Source organism: Diospyros lotus, chromosome 6 (assembly GCF_014633365.1).
Source record: "Diospyros lotus cultivar Yz01 chromosome 6, ASM1463336v1, whole genome shotgun sequence".
Taxonomy (NCBI): Eukaryota; Viridiplantae; Streptophyta; class Magnoliopsida; order Ericales; family Ebenaceae; genus Diospyros; species Diospyros lotus.
Genome location: NC_068343.1, coordinates 30,573,845 through 30,598,753, shown reverse-complemented (window position 1 = coordinate 30,598,753; position 24,909 = coordinate 30,573,845). Strand labels below are relative to the sequence as shown.

The 24,909-nt window shown below is 39.0% G+C and overlaps 1 protein-coding gene across 4 annotated transcripts in view; it reads right to left on the bottom strand.

The window, feature by feature from the left end:
• Nucleotides 1-5,187: 5,187 nt before the first annotated feature.
• Nucleotides 5,188-24,909, bottom strand: part of LOC127803870 (lysine-specific demethylase JMJ26-like) — an 82,847-nt gene continuing 63,125 nt past the window's right edge. Inside the window, exons 12-13 of one of the 4 annotated variants that reach the window (XM_052340461.1) lie at nt 6,916-6,991; nt 5,188-5,635 (exon numbers count right to left, since the gene is read on the bottom strand). In XM_052340461.1, coding sequence (XP_052196421.1) covers nt 6,965-6,991 — 27 coding nt within the window. In that variant the 3' untranslated portion in view covers nt 5,188-5,635; nt 6,916-6,964. The remainder of the gene's footprint in view (nt 5,636-6,915; nt 6,992-24,909) is intronic. The other 3 variants (XM_052340462.1, XM_052340460.1, XM_052340463.1) reach the window with 3 other exon arrangements.

Here is a 24,909-nt window from a genome sequence, read left to right as displayed (position 1 = left end):
TACAAAATGGCATGAGACTCACCTACCTTATCTTTCAGTATCTCATATTGAACAAAGTGAAAGACAATGTGCTAGCCTTTGCAAGTTGCTAATATCCAGGTTAAAAACTCTATGGCCAAGAACATGTTTATAGTATAACGGACTGTGGATTATCCATCACGCATATTCTTAACACTTAAGAATGGTATCCACTCCTTATTATACTAAAGGATATATATATATTTATATATTTAATTTAAATAAAACATAACCTTGCCATTAAATAAAATTTAAAGAGTTACAAAATCAAGTCCTATTGTGTCATTAAAACTGATCTTAAGGGCTTATATCAAACATATACATCATTTCAGGTAGCCCATAAATCCCAAGTCGTATTGTTTTCCTCATATGAATCGCATATATGACAATTGTTAATAATATAAGTCCAAGACGGGACTGTAGATGTAGGCACATTTAGCTGAACCACGTCAAAAAAAGAAATGATTGTGTTCTCTCATGCATACATTGTTAATATAATATGTCTTCATTTCTCAAGATGAAAGGAGAGATCAATCAAAGGTTCTTTTTGAACAAAAGGTCCGTTGCCCCACACATAGCCCAACAATGAGGTAAAAACAAAAGCTCGTTGCCCCGCACATAGCCTGGCAATGAGGTGAAAACCAAAGACTCGTTGTCTCGCTAACAACCTGATAATGAGGAAGATAACAAATCTTTTGCCTTGCACATAGCCTGGCAATGAAGAGAAAAGCAAGCATGTTGTCCCACTAACAGCCCAACAATGGAGAAAACACAAACGACTCGTTGCCCTGCTCATAGCTCGACAACGAGGAAAACAACAAGCCCATCATCCCGCACGTAGCTTGACAATAGATATTCTTTCTAATCGCAAATATAGACATTACGCTGAATTGCAAAAACAAAAATATTGATACTCTTTAATTACAGACATAAGCGTCTTTCTAATCGCGGATATAGACATTATGTCGAACTACAAAAATAAAATATTAATATTTTTTTTAATTGCGAACGTAGACATTATGTCAAACCATGAAAATAAAATATATTGATATTTTTTTTAATTGCAAACTTAGGTGTTACGCCTATAATACCAGCAAGCATATACACACGAAATTGGAGAGCTGCGACATTATGACAAAAAAAGGCTTGTTACCCTGCTTATAGCCCGACAATAAGAAAAAAACAAGCTCGTTACCCCGCATATAACCTAGCAATGAGGGGGGAAAAAAATCTCACTACCCCACTTATAGTCCAACAACGAGGAGACAAACACATCTTATTATCCCGTATGTAGCCCAATAATAGAGAAAAAATAAAACAGTTGCCCCGCAAGTAGCCCAACAACGAGAAGGCATACGACTGTTGTCCTGCGATTAGCCATATAATGATGAAGCATAATATCCACAACCTCACAAAAGACTTACCCCGCTTTGCCGGGTGACCGAATAGCGCAATAGCCATTGTCTTGCAAAAAGAGATGTCATATTCGTCATTCCACAAGTAATCTGACAATCAAGAAATGGAACGTTAATCATCATAAACACCCTTGGATTCGAAGAAAATTCCCAATATGCCAATGCTTCTCTCGACGAAATATAGATATATATATATATATATAAGTCAGTAATGACACAGTCACCAAATCCATGTCTGGCACTCTTGAGTTGATTTGAAGATCTTTTAGAGCCCCTTCTATCTTAGGAACCGAGAGCACATGAAGGAATCATGTCTATGCTCCTAGAGAATAAAGAATTAAATTTATGGAACCCTACTGTGAGAAGGATATTGAGATGAGGATCCCAGAATTGATGATATAGGAATTGAGGTAAGGTTATTGTAATTGCGAGTTGTTTGCCAATATCAATGATTTGATTAGTTAAGGGAAAAAATTTTGAGGACGAAATTTCTCTAAGGGGGGGGGGGGGGAGAATGTGATACCCAAAAATCTTATGATTTTGGTAAATAAAGTGTTTTTGGTAAAAATATGAAATTTCATGGAAGTTGATATCCAAAGGTAATATCCTGAATTTGAATTAATAAGTGACCGAATCAACTGTAGGAAATGCTTTGGAGCTTAGATATCTAAGAAAATGGATATAAGATTTATGGCATTAAAAGAAATCAGAGCGGAAACAGTTTTCGGTACAACTATGATTCAGTCTGAAAAATCGAATGATTGTAAGAGACTTCTGAAAAGTCAATAGAACCCTAAGGGGATTCAATTTTTGCATAAGGAATAATCTTCAAGTGAAGTTGTTTGGGGATGAAACAAAAGGATTCGTGATCAAGACGTGATCTTACATATATTCGGGGCTAAGTGTAAATTTTTAATCTTGGTTGAGGGTGGTCAAAAAAATATTTTTTCTAAATCTTTGGGGGGTGAAATGAAGAGTTTGGAACCCATGGGTCTTAATGGAATTGTTGAAAACTCAGAAGCTTCAAGGAAATGGCCGAAATGCAATTAAAAAAGTTGAAGGGGCTAAAGTGCAATTTCAAAAAGTCTGCAAGTGTGAAACCTACAAAATCACGTGGTCGCCGGTGGAAGTCAAGGATTCCGACGACGGGACAGTCGTAAGGTGCTAGGGGCAGGTCTCCAAGCCATGATAAGGCTTGTGTGGTTGAGTATTGGCTAAGTAATAGTTCAATTGGACGGTAACCAATCAAAGATTTTTGGCTATCGAAAAAATCCAAAAACCGAGATGGATCTCGAAGATTTGGATGATTTAAAGGGATAAGATGAAATCTGGAGCATTTAAGGGTCGAGATATGATTGGATTTGATGTTTAGGGGTCGAGATATGGTTGGATTTGATGTTTAAGGCGATGGAAATCGATTATAAACAAGGCTTAGGGTTGGCCGAATATTTTAAAAATTAGATGGAGCAATTCGAGGTGTTTGACGAAGAATCGAGTGTTATGGATAAGGGGCTTTTGTTTCTCGTATCTGGGGAAGTGATTCTAAACAATTTGGAGAGATTTGGTATAGATTTAAGCAAGTTTTAGAGGGTTCGTCGGAAAATTGGGACTTACTGGAGTTGGACAGTAAATTGGTCATTTGAGGCACTTTTGGTGGAATTTTCAAGCATCCAAGGCACCATCGTGATCGACTTAAGTAGTAAAACAAGGTAGGAAGGAAGCCAGCAGTCACTGGTGGCCAGAGCCAGAGAAAACGACCGGTGCATGAGGTGCACGCGTTGGCGCAGGATGCGTGAGAAGCGCATAAGGTACCATTTTTGTTCGAAATTAATTTTATTATTTTTAGAAAATTATTTTATGAATTATGGTTGATGAAAATTTGGAAAAATGCTTAAGGAATTATTTGTTTTGTAATTATTGAGGGGAAAATATGAAGGAAATAGAGAAAAATTATGAAAAAATAGATATTGATATTGTTTTGAATAAATATGATGGTTAGAGAACGTTGAAACTCAAAATGAGCTTGGGCACGAGAATTGAGGTATTTTGAGTTTTGTTTAAGGTGAGTGTTCCTACATAAACTTTGTTTATTGTGAGTGTTCTTTTATAAAACTTGTTTTATTGTGAACGATTCTCCTAAAAACTTGATTTAGCTTCATGATTTAATTTGTGAATGGTTGGTTTCATGTGGGTGGTTCATTCCAAAATTGTTTTATTGATTCATATACATTGAATTTTGTGCATTGAAATGTTGATTTATATGATGCATTAAATCATGGTATGTGTTAGTGGCATTGACATGTTTATGTGTTGTCCATGTGGGATGTAGGATGTCAACCTGGGGTATGGCCCTTGAGATAGCACTCGGGATGCGTTCTAAGGATTAATGCCCATTTGTGGTGGGTTGAGAGTGGACACCATCCTGAATGGTCCACAAGTGGTAAGGCTGAGAGTGGACACCACCCTAGGTTCCTTTAAGCAATAGCATTGCTTCTGCGAAGAACGTTGCATTCTCAGGATTAGTGTTGATGTGATCCAGAATGTTTTTGTGTGGGAACGTAATCCTTGACATGATAGTAGGGCGATACCCCAGGTTCTTGCATATCAGTTGACCATTCTGAGTCGAAAGTGGTAACGATCGTTTCTGTTATGTCAGGGAGATGCATTGATATCGCCTCTTAAGCCATGATTGTGTTATGTCAATGTGTCAATGTGGTTATGTTGTCTTTAGAGAAATTGTTCTTTCCACATGGTATGGGTTAAGCGTTGTATGCGATTTTCTTAAGCTGAGACATGTCAGGATATGTCGGTTTATTTATAGTCTTGCATATATTCATGCAAATGTTTTTGAACATTCATTTAGATGATTTAGCATCTAATTTGGACTTTGTCCTTAGAATATTCAAATGTTTCATGTAGAAGCAACAGTGCTAAAGGAAAAGAGATTATTGAAACATAGCTATTATTTCTAGATGATTTATGACATATCTTGTGATTATATTTAAAGTACCCAATTGTTATTGTTGAGTGATGAATCTCTATGTATTTTGTTTTGAAGAGGTCATGTTAAACAATAATATAATTTCTATATTATAAATAAAGCATTTACAGTTATGTACCATTTGAGATTTCGATTTTGTTTCCACATATATAATGATATTACATGTCTTACCTCATTTCTTTTTAAGTTTGATATGCTGAAAAAATGGAACCAGATTTTTGGAAAATGACTTATGTGTATTGAATTAAGTAATTGTGAAAAAAAAAAAAAAAAATCTTAAAATACCGAGTTTATGCCACGCTTGGAAAAAACAAAGTGTTACATCATGAGAGTCATCCATCATTGTCGCTCCACCTCGAGAGGCATCGATCGCTCTAGATAGTCACGCATCATTCGAATAGTTAACATGTGGCTTTGAAACCACCATACTCAGAATAGAATTGGATCATTACTAAAGGGTGTATATGTGATCCAGAGGTCTTTTTGTCTTCGTAGTCATATCATATATTTATTTATTTAGTAGAATGATAATTTGTATGGGCTTAAGTAAAGGTCACTATGCCACCTAAGAAACGACTAGCGGCAGGGAAAGGGAGTGGAAGCAGCAGACCAGGTGGGTAGGAAACCAAATCTCTCCCCCTGGGAACCAAATAGCCATTAAGGATGGAAGGAGGAGCAACCCAACATATATATATATATATATATATAGAGAGAGAGAGAGAGAGAGAGAGAGAGAAGGAGGATTAGGGAAGGAATAGAGGTGTGATTTTATCTTATTTTACCTTCTCATGATCAAATGTGTCTTGATGATCCTCAACGCTTAAAAAACATAACATTAACTGTACTAAGACATGGCATTAATTCATGATTCCATTCCAGTACAACATTTCATGCTAACAGACAAGTACTACAAGAAGAGGAACACAACTGCAGCAGTCTCTTCCATGAACACAAATGACCAAAAACTGAACATGGCAAAGAGTCTGCAGGGTACGAGTGGCAGAGAGTTCATTAGCAACCCGAAAACATTCAACAATCAAAAATCGACAAAACAAAACATGGTTAGGATTCAGGATCATCATCAACATACAACACTTGAGCCCCACCCACAGCAGTTGTTCACACCAATAAAGAGCCGATGCAAAAAAGAGGATGCTGTCTTGCCAATTTCATTTGCTAGCCTTGCTCGTCTACACAAGACCTGCTTGCCAGATCAGATCACAATAAAGTACCAATTAGTTTGATTAAGTAAATTTAATTCTGACCCACATTCTTATATACTGAAGAATACTAAGAGGTAACAGAAAATGCTTTTAAAGAACATCTTATTCTCTTACAATATTACACATTAACAAGAGATCTATCCTCAGGTGAGAATGAACTATATATTACATTGCTAACTGTAAACTGTTCCATCAAAAACACGTGAGATCCACATAGTACACATGCAAGTGATGTTTGGAAGCATGCACTACATTCTAACTTGATGTGTACGTTATTTTCTACACCACACAAGTGTCATTCAATTCATGCCATCAACAACGTAATGCCAGTGACAGGCTCATTTCCTCGACACAGCCTATCCACTAAAAGAATCTCTTTAACTCATAAAACTAACCATATAATATAAGGGACCACACTACTCCGGTCCAACTTAAAGATAATCACCGAGTCTAGACAAGTACACATCCAGATGTATTTCCTTGGCCACGATCACCATGTGGTAGTGTTGTCAAAGATAAATCAATGAGAATGCGTCTCTTTGTGTACACACCACTGGGAATTCCAGGGAATTCCAAGCAATCAACTCAATGGGCCATGCCTATTTGCTGCTATGTGCTCTCCCTCCATGTGAAGAATATTTAACAACACAGTTAACTTTTGGAAACCCTAAAACACCCAGAAGAACATGGTGACAATAACCTAATTTAACATGGGTAGGGAACTAAATAGACATGTGCCAAAAGCCTTTAAACGTACTCTTCTGACCCAAAAGCCTTTCAAAAGATTTCATCACTGTTGAAAGATAAATGCTCTTTGAATTTAGTAAGGAAATAACCACGAGGGGGGATAAACATTCTAGACACTCAATTTTGGTCCCTTACAAAATGGTCAGTTTTATGTGTAAAAAAAAGTAGGAAAAGGACACATAAAAAAGCGTGTGTTACTGATGCCCGTAGAAATAAAAAATGATGATATTTCTGATTATTTTGCCGCAATAATCAATTCTTCTAAAGAACATTTATCAATCCCTTTACATTTATCACAGTTCGAAACAATGAACTTCACTATTAAAGCAAACTCTTCTCATTGGCACTACTACATGCTTTACAGAAAATATTTGACACAAACGGATACCATTCCCCGTCAGTAGCACACTATTTAAGCTACCTACATACCAAGGTAAGTAAATTGACCTGCACACAAACAATACATAGAAAATAATCTATTTAAAAAAATCATGTGCCTCTCCAATCTTACCTAGAAAGATTCCCCAAATCCTCCACAGCCTGCTCAATTGCATAAAGACTCATTTTCTTGACCTGTAGCAAAGTCCCTAACGTTAAGCACTTAAATCAGAGAGAGAGAGAACTACCAACAAAAATAAAATAAATAAGAGGAAACAGGTATCTTCATTAGCCTATATTTCATAGCATAACAGTGGTAACACTACGGAAGCACCTAACTTACACCTGGATCTGCATTTAGTATAACAATTTTCTGTTAATTACGTTCTTGAAATTGTGAAAAAAGAAAATTATTGGTTATAAACAGGAGCAATTCAGGAGGGTGGTATAAAATCTGAATGCATACAAATATTGGAGATATGGTATCAACAGGTCTTTCGTGGGAGCAGCTAAGAACCTGTTAGGTAAGTTTTATTCCTCAAGAAATCCATTTGCTAGATGCCTACCTTAAAAAATCTCTGAGAACGTTTGGTCATAGACTCATCTGAAGTGCAGCAAGATGTAATCAATCTAAACTTGTTTCTCATAATTAATTAATAAGTAATAAACCAGAAAAAAAATATCACAGAGAAAAAAGGGTTTTCGAAATTGACCAATATCAACTTCATTAAAAGATTATTCCAAGAAAACAACAAAAGAATTAAAAACATGAATAATTCAAACTGTAACATATTAGTATTAAAGGACAGGAATTATAAAGGCCAAACACCTCTAATGCTGTTATTCTCATGTCTAATTTGTTTATAACTTTATACTGATACCTTTAAACTTGGGATGATTGAAAGTATAATCTTGGGTTAATAGATAACTATCATTTTTCTATTATTGATTCTGATGTAAATCTTTTCTTATTTTAAGTAACAGAAAAAATACAGGGCGTGGAGTCGGAGATAAAGTAACAAACTACAACCATGTCTTCATCATTCTTCTTCCTATAATTTGGCCTTGCAATAGGACAGCCAAACCTTGTCAAATCAAGTTGGCTCTTTAAACTTTCTTGGTTGCTGGAAGGAAGTGCCCTAGGTATCATCAGATGGCCTGCTAACAAGGTGACGCTAGGATGACATAACTGTTTATTTTTTGTCCCGGAAAATAGGAAATAGGGGAAAGAAGAGAATAGAAAAGAAAAAAGGATAAATTCTCTGATACCAAGTTGAAAAATGAAACCAGTGAAATTGGGGTGTTAGCTGCTCATGATTAAGAGTCTCTTTAAGTAAGCCGAATGGAGTTTGATTCCTCAAACATCCATGCACAACTTCATTGGCTGGAATTCCTTTTTTCTTGTTGATCCAAACTCTGTTCTTCCTGCTAGGTACGTCTCTTCATTGAGCCTCTCAGAATGTCCTTGAGTTGTGTTTGACCTCTTTCCTTGATTCTATAATTTGTTATACACTCTAGTTCAAATCAGTGATAGCAATGTCTAAATTTAGTTCTACCAGGAATTCTAGCACCTCCGACATGGCAGAAGTGGACTTAGGGCTAACAACCCTAGATATAATCCAAACATCCAGATTAGCCATGTGAAAGAATGTAGAAATTATCTTCCCTACTGATGGTCATGTCTGTTATTTTTCAAGGCTAAAGGATTATTTATCTCTAGCGACCAACAACCAGCCACTAATAATCTGACCTATAATGGGATTATGAAAACTCACTGGTTAAGGCCTAGCTTATCAACTTCATGCAACCATATAAGATTCATGGTATCTATTATATTCTGTATGGAAGATGTAGATCAGAAACTATTAGGCCGAGTTGCCGAGTTGATGGAGGGCCGAACTGCCGAGCTCGTTATCCGCTAATTTATCCTCCGTGATTTATCTTGATTTATATTACTGTTATATCTCATCTTTCTTAATTATTTTTTATTATATTTGTTTGTATTTAAGGTTGTTGTAATCTAGTCCTACAAAGTAGGAATCTAATCTCTAAAATCTAGGAGAATTCTTAGGATCCATTGTGTATATATTTGTGCCATTCCCAAGGGAATCAATATATCATATTATTCTCCCAAAAAAGGGGATTTCTGCATGGTATCAGAGTAGAATTCTTTTCTCCCTTCTCTTTGTTAATCATATCCTTTATTTGTCGCCTCACTAATCCATCCCTTTTATAGCCGCTAGACCTGATCGACTTACATCGTGGCTGGCAAAAGCAACCAGTCATCTGAGATTATTCCTTTCCAAACCACCAATTCTGTAAACACGTATAACAACAGTCTATTTACTATCACCGGTCACAAATTGAATGGAGAAAATTACATTCAATGGTCACAATCGATGATGGTGTTCATATGTGGAAAAGGAAAAGATAATTATCTAACCAGAGCTGCCAACAAACCCAAGGAGGAGGAATCACAACACTGGATCTGAAAGGTCGAGAACAACATGGTGATGTCTTGGCTGATTAATTCAATGAACAATGAGATAGGTGAGAATTTCCTGTTATACGGCACATTACAAGAAATTTGGGAGGCTGCTAGGGAAGCCTACTCCCATATTGAGAATACCTGCGAGTTGTTTGAGATAGAGAGTATTCTCGATGATCTAAGGCAAGGCGAATCTCAAGTCACTCAATACTTCAATCCTTGAATAAGTTTTGGCTTCAACTGGATAAGTGTAACACTATTCAATGGAAGTGCACTGAAGATTCAGCACAATACAAGAAAATAGCAAAGAAGAAGCGACTGTATAAGTTCCTGGTTGGTTTAAATAAAAATCTAGGTGGCATGAGAGGTAGGATTCTTGGCACAAAACCTCTACCAAGTATTAGGGAGGCGTTTGCTGAGGTTCGTAGAAAAGAAAGTCGGCTGAAACTGATGTTAAAGCCTTCAAATCCAAGCCTGGAACACTCTACCCTACTTACCCAAGGAGGCAACCCAACAAATATCAAGCAAAAAGAAAGGTCGTCCTTGAGGTGACCATTGTCACAAGACCGATCACACAAAGGATACATGTTGGGATATCCATGGTAAGCCTCCAAATTGGAAACCAACACATGAAAGGCGGAGTAGGGGTAACCTAACAGCCACTGAAGACATTCCCACTGCCTTAAATCCGAGCTTATTCAGCAAAGAACATATAGAGTGGCTACAAAATACTTTTGGTAAAACACAGCTTCAGGCCTCTACAATAGTAACAGGTTCTATAGCCCACAAAGGTAACCATCTACGTGTTTTTACCGCTGAACGTAAGCTATCTACTCTATGGATTGTTGACTCAAGAGCCTCTGATCACATGACTAGAAATAGTGCACTGTTAACCAATTTTTAACCATGTGACAAAGATTGGAAGGTAAGGATTGCCGATGGCTCATTATCAAAGGTGGCAGGTATTGGATCGATTGTGTTGTCCACTAGTTTCACGCTACATGTTGTACTTTTCGTGCCTAACCTAGACTGCAACCTCTTATCTTTTAGTAAACTCACTATTGATATGGATTGTGTTGCAAAATTCTCAAAAGATGTGTATAAATTTCAGGATCGAACTTCGAGGAAGATGATTGGCAGTGCTGAGGCATGTTCGGGGCTCTACGTTCTTAAAAGAATTGATTCAAAAACTGAAGTAAATTCCAGCGATTGCTACTCTGTTCTACTTGTTTATTTCTCTACTTTTCATTCAAATAAGAGTGCAATTATGTTGTGGCACTATAGATTAGGACATCCAAACTTTGCTTACCTTCAGAAATTGTTCCCCTCTTTATTCAAGAATTCAGATTTACACATGTTTCAATGTGAAATTTGTCAATATTCTAAGCATCTTCGGACTAATTATCCTAGTCAAATTTACACTCCATCCTATCCATTTCTTTGATCCATAGTGATGTGTGGGGGCCTAGAGTCAAAAATGTTACTGGGTTCGGTGGTTTATTTCCTTTATTGATAACCATACCAATCTTACTTAGGTCTTTCTCATGAAAGAAAAGTCTGAAACTAGCCACATTTTTCAAACCTTCCATTCCATGGTGTAAAGGCAATTTAATGCTAAAATTCAAGTTCTAAGAACAGGTAATGCCAAAGAATACTTCAATACCATTCTAGGCACTTATCTGTCACAACAAGGCATCATTCATCAAACTTCTTGTGTAGATACACCCCAACAAAACGGGGTTGCAAAACGCAAGAATAGACACCTATTGAAAATGGTCAGATCCTTATTGTTCTCCACCCATGTTCCTAAATATTTTGGGGGTGAGGCTATTCTTACGGCCACCTATCATATAAATAGAATGCCCTCATGAATCCTCAAACATCACATTCCAAGTCAGCTTCTCCTTACTTCTTTTCCTTGTTAGGAACCTTCGATCGTGTAGGCTTCGATTTCATCCGATTTCGATCCGTAGAGACGCAAGCGCGATCTCCTCCAAGTAAGTCCACACGATCGATCATTCCACAAACGCCTTCGTCGTGCTAGCAACCCTAGAAGCCTTTTGAGAGAATCCGAATTTCTACTTCTTTTCCAGCTTCTTAAACGAAATATAAATAGAGTTCAAAAACCCTAATCATGCCATGGAAAAACCCTAAATACTTTAGGCCCGACCCTTCATCACATTGGGTCGGCTCTCTTTTTTAATTGTGAAATGGGCTCGATCTAAGTGTGTGACCCCTTAGATCCACCATTATACTAGATGTAGGGCCAATTCTATTTGGGCTATTTCAAGGCCCAACTCATTGGTTTAATTAAACTCATCTTATGGGCTTTTCAATTAAACTCTTTAATTAATAACTTTAGAATTAATCAAATTAATTCTAATACCCTACTTATCATGGTTAACGTCTAGCAACATGCCATGAATACCTAGCCAATGATGAAAAACACGAACCTTTTCAATTGCAATTACCGTGCAGAAAAATCATTTCATCGATCTATGTCCCGATTGAATTTAGGGTATGGTTTTATGATGAAACCCTAACCATTCAATAACTATGTATCCATTCCAAATTTATGACTTGATAGGTGAAATCAAAACACCTTTTGATTTCCACCTCACCTTGGCCAAGGATTTCCTCAATTATGAAATCATCGGAATACATAAGACATCCTCTCATCTTGACGATGAGTGATGAATACTATTTTGACATTCACAAGCCTTCATATGTAACAAGGTCACGCCCAATAACAATTTGTTAACGACTCCATTAGAATCCAAAAAACACCAAGGGGTAACCAATCAAATATAAGACTACCATGATGTCTCAAGTCTAAGGATCAATCTGCACAATTGCAACACAGGAATTCCAATTCGACATAAAACAACAACCATTAGGAATTCTGTAACAAGTCAATTCAGTGTACTTATTCTTATAATAAGCACCCACATATATGCACTAGTGTCATCACACCAATGCCCATGAAACAAGACATTCTCCTGATTGAGCATGCAACATATGTGCTAGTCTATCCGAGTTATTAGTGTCCATTCCTAATAACTCTATGACTAGGAATATTTAAGATCAAGGCTTATAAGGAATATGTTTCATGATCGTCATCTATATGCACGACCATATTCCATGAGCGTATTTGATGTATGGACTTTATCAAATATGGATTGCAAATAAAATGATGACAACCATCAATGACAAATAAAACATAATGCCTTGCAATAACAATTGATTGGAGATAAAGAATCGCAATGTAAAGTATGATCAATTACATAAAAATATAATTGGCTTGTGGGGCATAACTCTAACATTCCCCACACCCGAGTTTTTTCTCAACTCCCTCTCAAAATTTTTTGCTGCACCTCTTTTGTTCACATTCACCCTCAATTTCGGAGCAAACTTGAACCAAAGTCCATCAAATGTATATTTCTTGGCTACTATCCCCAGCAAAAAGGTTACAAATATTACTCTCCAAGTCTTAAGAGATTCTTCACCTCAATGGATGTAACCTTTTTTGAAGACCAGCCCAAATCTGATATTCAGGGGAGAATACACCAAACTATCTAAGTAGGACAACAAACAAGTGCAGCGGGGAGTAGGGAAATTGCTAGTTTGTGTGTAACAAACCAGTATGTGCTGCCAGAGGCAGTTATGCTGAGTAGGATAGGGTATAAATAAGAGAGAGAGAAAAAGAGAGAGAAAGAAAGGGTGTTGAATTTTGTAAGAGAATTCTAGAGAGTTGGGCCTCTCGAATGCCTTCGTTGTTTCTTTTCTTTCTTTGAGCTCTGTAAATTCCGATCGGAATTGAGTAATTTCAATAGAAGTTCAATGAATTCATTGGTATTCCAACATTTTAGTATCAGAGCCATTGCCGATCATCATGGTAAACTTAAGCAAGAGAGTGGGGGACCTGGAGATGAAGATCAACACCATGAGGGGAGAGATTCAAACCATAGACCGAAACGTGGCAGTGATGCTCGAACAGTTCGACATCATGCGAACGAGGTGGGATGAACAAGAACGAGAGAGGAAGACTAAGACCCATGGGGACAAGGGGCCATCAGAATTTAGCCAAGATTCAGACGTGACCCCTAGAGTTGGCATGAACCAGAGAATGGAGTGTGGCGTGGGGGGAGGATGGCAACAGGAAGGGAGAGGACGACGGCTGGAGATGCCGATCTTTGAGGGGAACAGTCCGGACGAATGGATATTCCAGACTGAGAGGTACTTTGCGATCAATCAGCTATCTAAAGATGAGAAGATCGAGTCAACTGCGTTGTGTTTTAAGGCAGGGGCCCTCGCTTGGTTCCAGTGGGAGTCCAGGCACAGGGGAATTCGCAGTTGGGAGGGGCTCAAGCAAGGGATTCTTAGCCGATTTCGTTCAACCCAAGAGGGGTCACTAGAGGAGAGGTTCCTGGTTCTCCAGCAAGATAGGACTATTAAGGATTACAGGTTGATGTTCGAGACTTTGGCCGTGCCAGTGTCGGATGTTTCTAAGGCATTCTTGGAAGGCCATTTCATTAATGGCCTTAAACCTAAAATAAGGGCTGAGATCAAGGTACTACAAAACAGTGTTATTAAAGGCCCAAGACGCACAAGGGTCTTGAAGCTTGAGGCACAAGGCGCAAGACGAGGCGTGAGCCTGGTGGAACTAGGCGCAAATTAATAAAAAAAAATAAAATAAAATATATAAAATAGGTCCTAACTTCTAATAATATTTTAACAAGCATGTTATTTTAAAATTTTAGAATTCAACATATGCTAACTATGATATTTCCATGCTGGATCTTTTCTTCTATCAACAGAACTACTATCAGGATTAGGATCAATAGTGTTGGATGACATTTTAAATTTTTGATTCCTGCAACATTCAAAACATGTCAACAACAATACCACTCTAAAGACCATCTTAAGAAAAACAAAGAGATAATACTCAAATTCAAACAAGTACCAATCATCATACAAAGTTCTAAACAAACACAAACACTACAAGTCCACAATCATGAAAATGTTTTCATTTTGAAAAATGTTATTTTTCTAAGTTTGGAAGATTAACGCATTATAAGGAGACAAAAAAAATATTTTCATTTTAAAAAACTATCTCCTAGTATTTTGATAGCTAATATTCATTGTTGTTAAAATGATTTTTAATGAATTTTTCTAGAAATAGTATGTATTTTGGGGGTGGTAAAATCACTAAATCCTGAGTTTGTACTAAAACCAAAATTCTATTTTCTTATTGTTATGGATTTTGATTTTTTAGATATTTTTATTGAATCCAAATTGGGGGTACTTTCTTCTTTACATTTATGTATTAAAGTAAATGGAAGATAAAATATAAATTAAAGAAAATGTGGGCATTTACTTAAACTAAAGATATGTAAATATGTTGTAATGTATACATGCTAGAACCAAGAAGAGGGGAGGCTGGAACCAAGAATGGCAATTGGTTTCGGTGGGCAGTGCTGCTTGACAGCTAATTTCATGAGGTGCGCCTAGGCGCGTTTAACATATATGAGCGCAAGGTTGCGCCTGAGGGCGTGGGTGCGCCCAAGCGTGCCTGGGCAAATCTCACCTGCCCGGTTTGTTTCTAGGCGCCAGGCTTGAGCCTGGTATCAGGCGTGCCTTTAATAACACTGTTGCAACCTAAGGGGTTGGATCGGATCATGTCGATGGCTCAATGTATCGAGGATAAGAATGTAATCATGCTCAGTTGCAGTAAGACGTTCGGGCTAGCTAGGGGTAATTTCCCTACCCATTCAACAATCAACATCAACCGACCCTCTCCCATACAGTCATGAAATCCGACTCCCCATTCGAGAGTCGTTAGTCAGTCAAGCAACAAGCTGTCAGTGGCTGGGAGTGGCAGCAATGTCCCTTTTAAACGACTTAGTGAGGCCAAGTGGAAATCCAAAAGGGAGAAGGGCCTATGTTTTCGTTGTGATGAGAAATATTCTATAGGCCACCGATGTAAGAATATGGAGCTGCAAGTTATGATGATTTATGATGAAGAGGTGGAAAAGGAGGGAGTTGAGGTGGAAACAATGGAAAGGGGGGGGGGAAGAGGAGAAGAATTGGGGCAAGGGGGTGAGATCATTTAACTCTCAATGAATTCAATGGTTGGATTGAAATGCCACAAACAATGAAGCTGAAAGAGGATATCGAAGGGCATCCAGTTGTAGTGCTTATTGATGGAGAAGCGACACATAATTTTATAGCAACCGAGCTGGTGCAGTAGTTGGGTTTACCAAGAACATAAACTTTTAGGTATGGGGTGATTATAGGAAAGGAAATGACGGTGCAAGGGGCCGACATTTGCAAGGGGTGAAACTGCATCTACAAAACCTGCAAATTGTAGAGGATTTTTTGCCCTTAGAGTTGGGTAGCTCGAATGTGATCTTAGAGATGAAGTGGTTAACCGCAGTGGGGAAAATGAATGTGGATTGGAAAGTTTTAATTATGAAGTTTCAAGTGGGAGTTATGGCTGTAACACTGCAGGGAGACCCAAGCTTGAGTAAAACCATGGTGTCCTTGAAGCCCATGATGGAAGCTCTTAAGGAAAGCAGGGAGGGCAGGCTGCTAGAATTGGGGACCATTACGGCAAAATTTGAAGAAAAATAGTGGGAAATCCCAATGATGTTGCAAGGGGTGTTGGAAGAGTTTGAAGGGGTATTTTCTAATCCAGAAAGGCTGCCACCATGCAAAAAACCATGCTATTAACCTGATTCTAGGAACCGCACCTGTACATGTGAGGCCCTACTGTTACCCTTGCAAAAAAATGAGATTGAAAAACTGGTGGGTGAGATGTTGGGGGCTGGGATTGTTCAGCCAAGTTGCAATCCATTTTCTAGCCCGGTGTTGTTGGTTAAGAAGAAGGATGGAGGGTGGCGGTTTTGTGTAGATTACAGGGCCTTGAACAAGGTAACCATTCCTGACAAATTCCCTATACCAGTGATTGAGGAGCTACTTGACGAGCTGCATGGGGCTATGGTTTTCTCCAAGCTGAACCTAAAATCGAGCTACCATCGGATTAGAGTCAAGGCTGAAGATGTTCCCAAAACAGCTTTCCAGACACATGAGGGCCACTTCGAGTTCTTAGTTATGCCGTTCGGGTTGACAAACGCACCAGCAACTTTTCAATCGCTGATGAATGATATTTTTAGGGAGTATTTAAGGCTATTTGTATTGCGTTTTTTTTATGATATATTGGTTTATAGTAGGAGTTTAGAGCAACACACACAACACTTACGTTGTGTTTTAAAAGTGTTGGCAGAAAATCAGCTTCTTACTAACAGGAAAAAGTGAATGTTCGGGCAGCTAGAGGTTGAATAGGCCACATCATTTCCCAACAGGGTGTATCAGCTGATCATGCTAAGGTGCAAGCGATGGTAGATTGGCTTACTCCAACAATTAAGGAATTGAGAGGTTTCTTGGGGCTCACGAGATATTATCGACGCTTCATGAAAGACTACGGCAAGTTGGCAAGACCCTTAACTGAACGATTAAGAAAGAATAATTTTTATTGGGATGTGGCAGCCGAGCAAGCCTTCCAACAGCTTAAGGCGAAGATGATCTCCCTACCCGTTCTAGCCTTGCTGGATTTAGGAAGACCTTTTGTGGTTGATGCGGATGCTTCGGGGGAAGGCATGGGGGTTCTTTTAATACAGGATCACCGACCCATTGCTTATTTCAGTCATGCTTTCAGTCAATCAGGAAGGATGAAATCAATTTATGAGTGAGAATTGATGGCCATAGTCTTTGCGGTGCAAAAATGGAGACATTATCTTTTGAGGTTTGGACTGATCAAAAAAGCCTCAAATACTTGATGAAACAACGGTTGGTAAGCCCCGAGTATCAGAGATGGATGGTAAAACTGATGGGATTTCAATTTGAGATACATTATAGGCCGGGTTTGGAGAATAAGGTAGCCCATGGGTTATCACGCATCAACCATACAATAGTCCTAATGGCTTTGACAATGCCCAAAGTGATCCAACTGGATCAATTGGCCCGAGAAGTAGAAGCAGATGATAGGGTGCAGCAAATTATCAAGGATCGGCAAACTGATCCTGCTTCCCAACCCAATTTTCAGTGGGTGGGCAGCCAACTGCTATATAAAGGGAGGTTGTATTTACCAAAAGGGTCCTCTCTCATTCCATTGGTACTACATGAGGGACATAATGGCAGTCTTGGTGGTCATTCGGGGTTCTTAAACACTTACAAGCAAGTGGTGGCTAGTGTCTATTGGCAAGGGATGAAGGACATCCATAAGTATGTGAGTAACTATTCTGTGTGCCAACAGAATAAATATTCAGCTTTCACACCGGGAGGATTACTACAGCCTCTTCCTATCCCTAATCAAGTATGGGATGATATTGCCATGGATTTCATTGAAGGCTAACCGAGGTCGGGCAAAATGGATTCAATATTGGTTGTAATAAACTAAGTAAATATGGGCGCCTTATTGCACTGAAACATCCATTTACTGCAGGGGAAGTGGCTAGAAATTTTGTTAAGGAAATCGTAAGGTTACATGGCCTCCCAAGGTCCATTGTATCGGATAGGGACAAAATTTTCATAAGCAGATTTTGGGAAGAATTGTTTTGCCTCCAAGGTACGAAACTAAATCGAAGCACCGCCTATCACCCACAAACCGATGGGCAAACAGAGGTATTGAATCGGACTTTGGAAACATACTTGCGTTGTTTTGCTTCCTCTCAACCGAAATCGCGGTCTATGTGGCTGTCCTGGGTTGAACTATGGTATAACATGTCCTACCATATAGCTTCAAGGAAGACGTCGTTTCAGGTGGTGTATGGTAGAGAACCTCCAACCTTGGTGAGGTTTGAAAAAGGGACCACGTCAATGTCAATGGTGGAACAACTAGCTAAACTGGATAAGATTTTGGATGACCTGAAGACACAACTGCTGAGGGCTCAATCTGTGATAAAGAGAGGAGCTGACAAGACAAGAAGAGAGGTAAAATTCAAGGTGGGGGACTTTGTCTACCTGAAATTGAGGCCATATCGCCGGAAATCGCTGGCTGGTCACTCCAATGACAAATTAGCTCCCAAATTTTATGGTACTTTTGAAGTTGAGAAGGAGGTAGGACCGGTTGCTTACAAATTGACTATGCCCTCCCATTGCAACATCCACGTGTGGAAGGCAAAAGGGGCGTTGAAGGCTAGTGTGGAAGTTCCCAACCAGCTAAGTGCAAATTTAGAGTTGTTGGTGGAGCCCGAGGCAATCCTAGGGGTTCAATCTGGAATAGGAAGTAATCTAAAGGGCTAGGGATGTTTTAATTCAATGGAAGGGATTGCCACCTTTAGAAGCGACATGGGAACTGTTCGACCTCATTCAGCAACGGTTTCCAGATTTCCACCTTGAGGACAAGGTGAAAGTGAGGGGGGGAGATAATGATAGGCCCCCGGGTCCATTGGACCTACCAGAGGTGGCCCAAAGGGCAAAGGCAGGGGGGTAAAATGCGTGGGGCTCACGTAATAGCAAGCAAGTGCCGAGGGTAGTAGGGGAAATCGCTACACAAACTAGCATGTGCTGCCAGAGGCAATTATGCTGAATAGGACAGGGTATAAATAAGAGATAAAGAGGGGGGGTGTTGAATTTTGTAAGAGAATTCTAGAGAGTTGGGGCCTCTTGAATGCCTTGGTTGTTTCTTTTCTTTCTTTGAGCTGTGTAAATTCCGATCGGAATTGAGTAATTTCAATAGAAGTTCAGTGAATTCGTTGGTATTGCAACACAATCCTCAAGAATATCTGTTTTGGGAATACCAACAGTAGCCTAAAAATCAATAGTCTGAAGTTCAGCCACATATAAACCCTACAAATATCTCTTCTCCTCCTAGAGTACAATCTGAGGAGTTAAAAGCAAATCAATCTTCTTCCAGTTCACCTCTTATTGGTCATAATCCTTCTTATCCATACGAACTTCAAGTTTATTCTAGGAAAAAGTCTAAACAAAAAGAAAGTGGGGAACCGGCATGTCCTAGGACTGATCAAGAGTCTAATCCGAACCTGAATCCAGAATAGTAACAGAAGGAGAATACCATGACTACTGGTGAGAATTCTGAAATTTCAACTATGGATGAAGATTTACATTTTGCCTATAGCATTGAGAAAGGGAGTACAATCATGCACTCAACATCCCATTCACAATTACATTTCTTATAAAGGTATCTCACTTAATTTCAGAATATTTATATCAAATATCAATAAGGTACAGGTTCCTAAAACTATTCTGGAGGCCTTTCAACATCCTAAGTCGAAGGAGGCAGTTCTCGAGGAAATGAAGGCCTTGAAAAAGAATGAGACTTGGGAGATTACAGAATTACCCCCCAGAAAACATCTTGTAGGCTACAAATAGGTATTTACAATCAAATACAAAGAAGATGGAAGAATTGATAGATTTAAGGCCCGCCTAGTTGCAAAAGAGTTCACTCAATCTTATGGTATAGATTACCAAGAAACTTTTGCTCCGGTGGCACAATTGAATACTATCATAGTCTTGTTATCCCTAGTTGTAAACCTGGATTGGCAACTTTACCAATTAGATGTGAAGAATGCTTTTCTAAATGGACACCTCGAAGAAAAAGTATATATGGAAATTCCTCGCAGATTCGAAACTAACCTCACAAAAAACAAGGTATGCAAACAAAGGAGATCTCTTTATGGGCTCAAACAGTCTCCTAGAGCCTGGTTTGAAAAATTCACAAAAACAGTCAAGAAGTATGGATATAGCCAATGTCAGACAGACCATACCTTATTCATCAAACATTCTTTGGAAGGTAAAATATCCATTCTTATTATGTATGTTGATGATATAATTGTTACGGGAGATATTATTTCTAAAATCAAGGATCTTAAAGAAGTCCTGGCGAGAGAATTTGAAATCTAATATCTAGGAAGCCTAAGATACTACCTAGGCATGGAAGTAGCAAGGTCCAAAGAAGGAATTTCAGTTTCTCAACGAAAATATATCCTAGATCTTCTTATTGAAACAAGTATGTTGGGATGCAAACCACTAACAAATTCAGAATGGCCGAGGCAAGATGTTGACGACCTACAACGAATTTTAGTAAGTCTTGCTCGGAATTGACATGCGAAGGAGGGTCAGACGAATTTAGGCTTGTATCCGACAAATTATATCAACTGCATCAGAGTCGATCGACATATGCAATTGAGGACGAAGTAGAAATTCGATTTCGACGCACGAAGATTGAGCTTGCGCTGATAGCTGAGGCCGAACGTGGAAGACAATGTAGATTAGAGCCCAACCGATTCCAGTAGTGAAGCCGGTAGTCAGTGTTCGAATTTCTGCAGGCGTAACAAGAGGTGACTCTCGGTTGTGAAATCTGGTAATCTTGCGAAGTGGAAGTGCGAAGCAAATCCCAGTGAACTCTGGCGATTCCGACAAATCCAAGTTGAAGGCCAGGGCAATCAATTTCAGTGATTACAAGTCCAACGACTAATAACAGCAAATCAATGAAGAGGATTCCACAGAAGGTGATTCCAATTGAGTTCTAGGCTATGAGTCAAGGGAAGCAAAGGTTAGTTTGGGCTTTGAATTTCAGTTAACTTGTTCGAAGAAGAGCGGTATGTACAAAACCCCTACCCCTTGGTCTTCCAAGTGTCATGTTCGTGAGATGTTGGCCATGGGGAGCAGGGCACACATGAAACAAATGGAGTCTCAATTGCAGCAAAAGGAGGCTACATTTTCAGTTAGAGGTAGACATCATGAGGAGTTTGGCAAAAAGCCTCATGCGTGGGAAAAGAAGTTTGAGAATGAAATTAGCCACTTGGACAAGGAAACAAGAAGTGTGGTACATGATACAAGTAAGGAATTTGGCCGGATGTTACATGAATAGTTGCAAGAGTGCGATGATACTAAGAAGTATCATTACTACTTTCCTACAGAATTCTTTGATGATTATCGCGAAAGTTTTAACAAAGAGGACTTCCTTAAAATGGAGTAGCCAAAGGAGAAAGCAAGAAGGCAGGAAGCGGATTCACTACCTATCTCTAATGTGGAGTGGAAGAAGTATATCGGTTTCAACAGAATTATCAAGGAGGAATGCAACATCAGTGATGATATCGGTGGTGAATGGCATTACCCAAAGGGAATCTATAATGAACAGATTAATAGGGCAACAAAGGCAAAGGGACAACTTGATATTGTTGAAAAATAAGTTCATTCTAGCAAACACAAGGAAAAAGGAGTTGCTGAATTGTTTGCATGGAATCAGGAGGTTCCGACTAAAAATTCAGTCAATATTAAGAAAGTCGGTGCTGGAACCAAAGCGAACTTATCAATGGTCAGGATTCTGAAGACGAAATAAGATTAGATGAAGAGATCTGTATAGACCACACTTTACAAGAATTGGAAGCTAATGATTCGAGTGATAATCAATTTATATAGCAGATTGGAGGTGAGAACTACTATGTAGATGGCTTCCATACATCTGATAGTTCGGGCAAGGATAATGTTTCATCAGACAATTTGGCTGTAAATCAAGTTGGGAAAAAGGATCAGGATGGGGGCCATATGGCAACCACTAAGGAAGCATTGGCTGGGATTGAAGTTGCAACATCTCCGAATTCTAATGCTCACAGGTAACCTTGGTCTGAGTATCGAAGGCAAGTCTACAATTCGCCATTGCTGTATTTCCAGGATGCTGCTGGTAGTTTTGCAGTAGAACATGGCAGTGGGCTAGATGGAAATGCAATAACTGCAACTAGGGATATGTGCTTACCTTACTTGTATGAGATGGGGATGAACTATCAAAGGAAGTCACGGACACAGTTAATTCTTCCTTTAGACTCCAAGTTTCGACTATTAACCATATCAGGCCAGGTGTTGCTGATCATGTTCTTCAATGGAAGACCGAATTTGATTGGACAACCATAAAAAGAGGTGATTGTATTGGACTTGAATTCGATAAAATTTCTCATATGGAAGTTTTGGGGCAACTTAGGCCTGGGATTGATCTTGGGCACTTAAAAAGGAACAAGAAGAGGCCTAGAAGGAGAAAGAAGGAAAGGAAGATAAATCAGATAGAAAATGGGGGAATTGGATGAAGCAACGGCTACTTGGTGCAAGTTCTTAGGAACAAAAACTCTCTCAAGGAGGGGGGAATTGTCATGACCCTAGGAGCAATAAAGGGATAATATAGTAATAGGCTTATAATAGTTATTAGGAGATATTTTACAAGTTGTTAGAAGCACATGGGTGCTGTTAGGAATAGGCTTATAATAGTTATTAGGAGATATTTTACAAGTTGTTAGAAGCACATGGGTGCTGTTAGGAATCAGTTAACAGCTAGCTAAGGCCTGTATAAAGGCTACTTGTAAGAGATTGGATATGATGTGTGAAATGAAACTGAATTTCCTTTCCTTCTAATTTCTCTATCCCTCTCTCGTTTCTTCTGTAATTCCTCTCCCTCTTCTATTGAAATCTTCCCCCTCCTTCAATTCTTCAATTCTGATTTCTTCCCCAATTCCTATCACAACCCCAACTAACCCTAGGGTTGTGATACCAACATGGTTAGCATCTGTAAACATCTCAATAGCCGAAGTGGATGAAGGAGTAAAGACTAAACCTGTTAAGATTCCTGAAATTATTCCTTGATATATTCCTGAAATTATGCCTTGACTTCCTATTCTAAAGTTAGAAATAACTTCAGTTTAGGAATCAATCACTTTGATTATTGTATTTCCTTGTATGTGTTGTTTCCTAAATTGATTCTTTCCCTGTAATTAGGATCTTGTCCATATTTAGAATAGGATTTCTGCTATATAATGTAAAGCTCTCTTGGTACTGAAATAAGAAGAAATTTTAGCAAGAGATTCATCATGGTATCAGAGCTGTTCTTCTAGTTTTTCCGTTGGAATTATCCAATACTTCCTACCTTCATTGCTTAATTGGCCTTAATAGCCCTTCTTCCTGGAGATGTCAACAGTCTCCATTGATGCACCTTCTGCTAGTATAGGTGAACCTTATGCTGCTGCTACACCTTTTAAGGTGACCAACCACTCCTCTACTGTATCAACCAGCGAACTCCAAAGCATGAACCCATTCTACTGCCTTGATGGAACAAATGATCTGCAATGAAGTCAGATTGCTCAAACTTTCCTCAAGGGGAGAGGGAAGATGGACCACCTAACCGGTGCTGGCCCAAGCACCGAGACCCAAGGTTCAAGACATGGGATGAAGAGGATTCCATGATCATGTCATGGCTATGGAACTCCATGAAACCAGAGGTTAGCCAGAATGTGATGTTCTTCTCAATCACAAGAGCTATATGGGAGAAGCTACAACAAACCTATTCCAAGAAGAAGGATATTGCTCTAATTTATGAGTTAAAGGTTCAAATAGCTTCCACTAAACATGGAAGCATGCCTGTCACTGATTACAATAAGATGACAAGTTTACAGCTGGAAATTGATCACTACTGAAACCTAAGGATGAACTGCAGTGATGATATTCAAATCTTCCAGGAGTTCTTGGAGCATGATAGAGTGTTCAAATTCTTAGCAGGGTTGAACACGGAATATGATCAAATCAGAGTGCAAGGATCCGATCCCAACACTTCATGAAATCTTCTTCATTGTTAGGGCTGAATAAAGCTGACGAGGTATCATGCTGGAATCACACACATCTGAAGCTTCGATAATGGTGTATAGAAGGGCTGGAGGAGGAGGAAATGAGAGAGAAAAGCTAGGGGACAACACTCGGCCTAAACAGTCCACTAGAGAAGGACTGTAGCGTACTTACTGCAATAAACTGCCACACCCAAGAGAATTGTTTCAAGCTGCACAGGAAGGCACAAGTTTTGGCTCGAACTGGAGGATTTAAGGACCATGTACAAGGTCAAGTCAACTTGACCAGCAAGGAAGAAACCCCACTGGCACCAGCAACTCAAAACAATGAAGATTTCAAGGAGTTCAGCCAAGAGGAGATGAAAAGGCTGCGACTCCTCATAGAATCACTCGAAAAACCTTCAAGTTCTTGCTCTCTTGCCCAAGTCGGTATGTGTCTCTTAGCTAAATCTCCTATAGCTTCAAGTACTGCACATTTGAGTTCATGGGTTGTTGATTCAGGTGCAATCGATCACATGACTCATAATGCTACTAAATTTTATTCCTATAAATCCACTATAGGAAACCAGAAAATTAAAGCAGCAGATTGCTCTCCCATTGTTATTGCTGGCCAAGGAAGTCTTTATTTAGCCCCCTCAATTTCCTTAAAGAATGTCCTACATATCTCGAAACTATCCACTAATCTTCTTTCCATTCACAAGAATACCAAAGAGCTTCATTGCAAAATAACCTTTTTTGACTCTCGTGTTTTTCAGGACCAGGTCTCTCGGAAGATGATTGGATTTGTTAGGGAACGTGATGGGCTGTACTATCATGAAGACTTAGAGAGCTGGGAAATAAAGGAGACTTACAAGGTGGTGGAACCAACCTCTTACTGACCTCCTTCCTCTTTTTTGGCTTCCTCAAACAAAACCAAGGTCTGGGCAAATCATCTTCGCCTCAAACACCCTGTTTTCCTATTGTTAAAGCATATGTTTCCTTCCTTGTTTGATGTTCTTATTACAAATTTTCATTG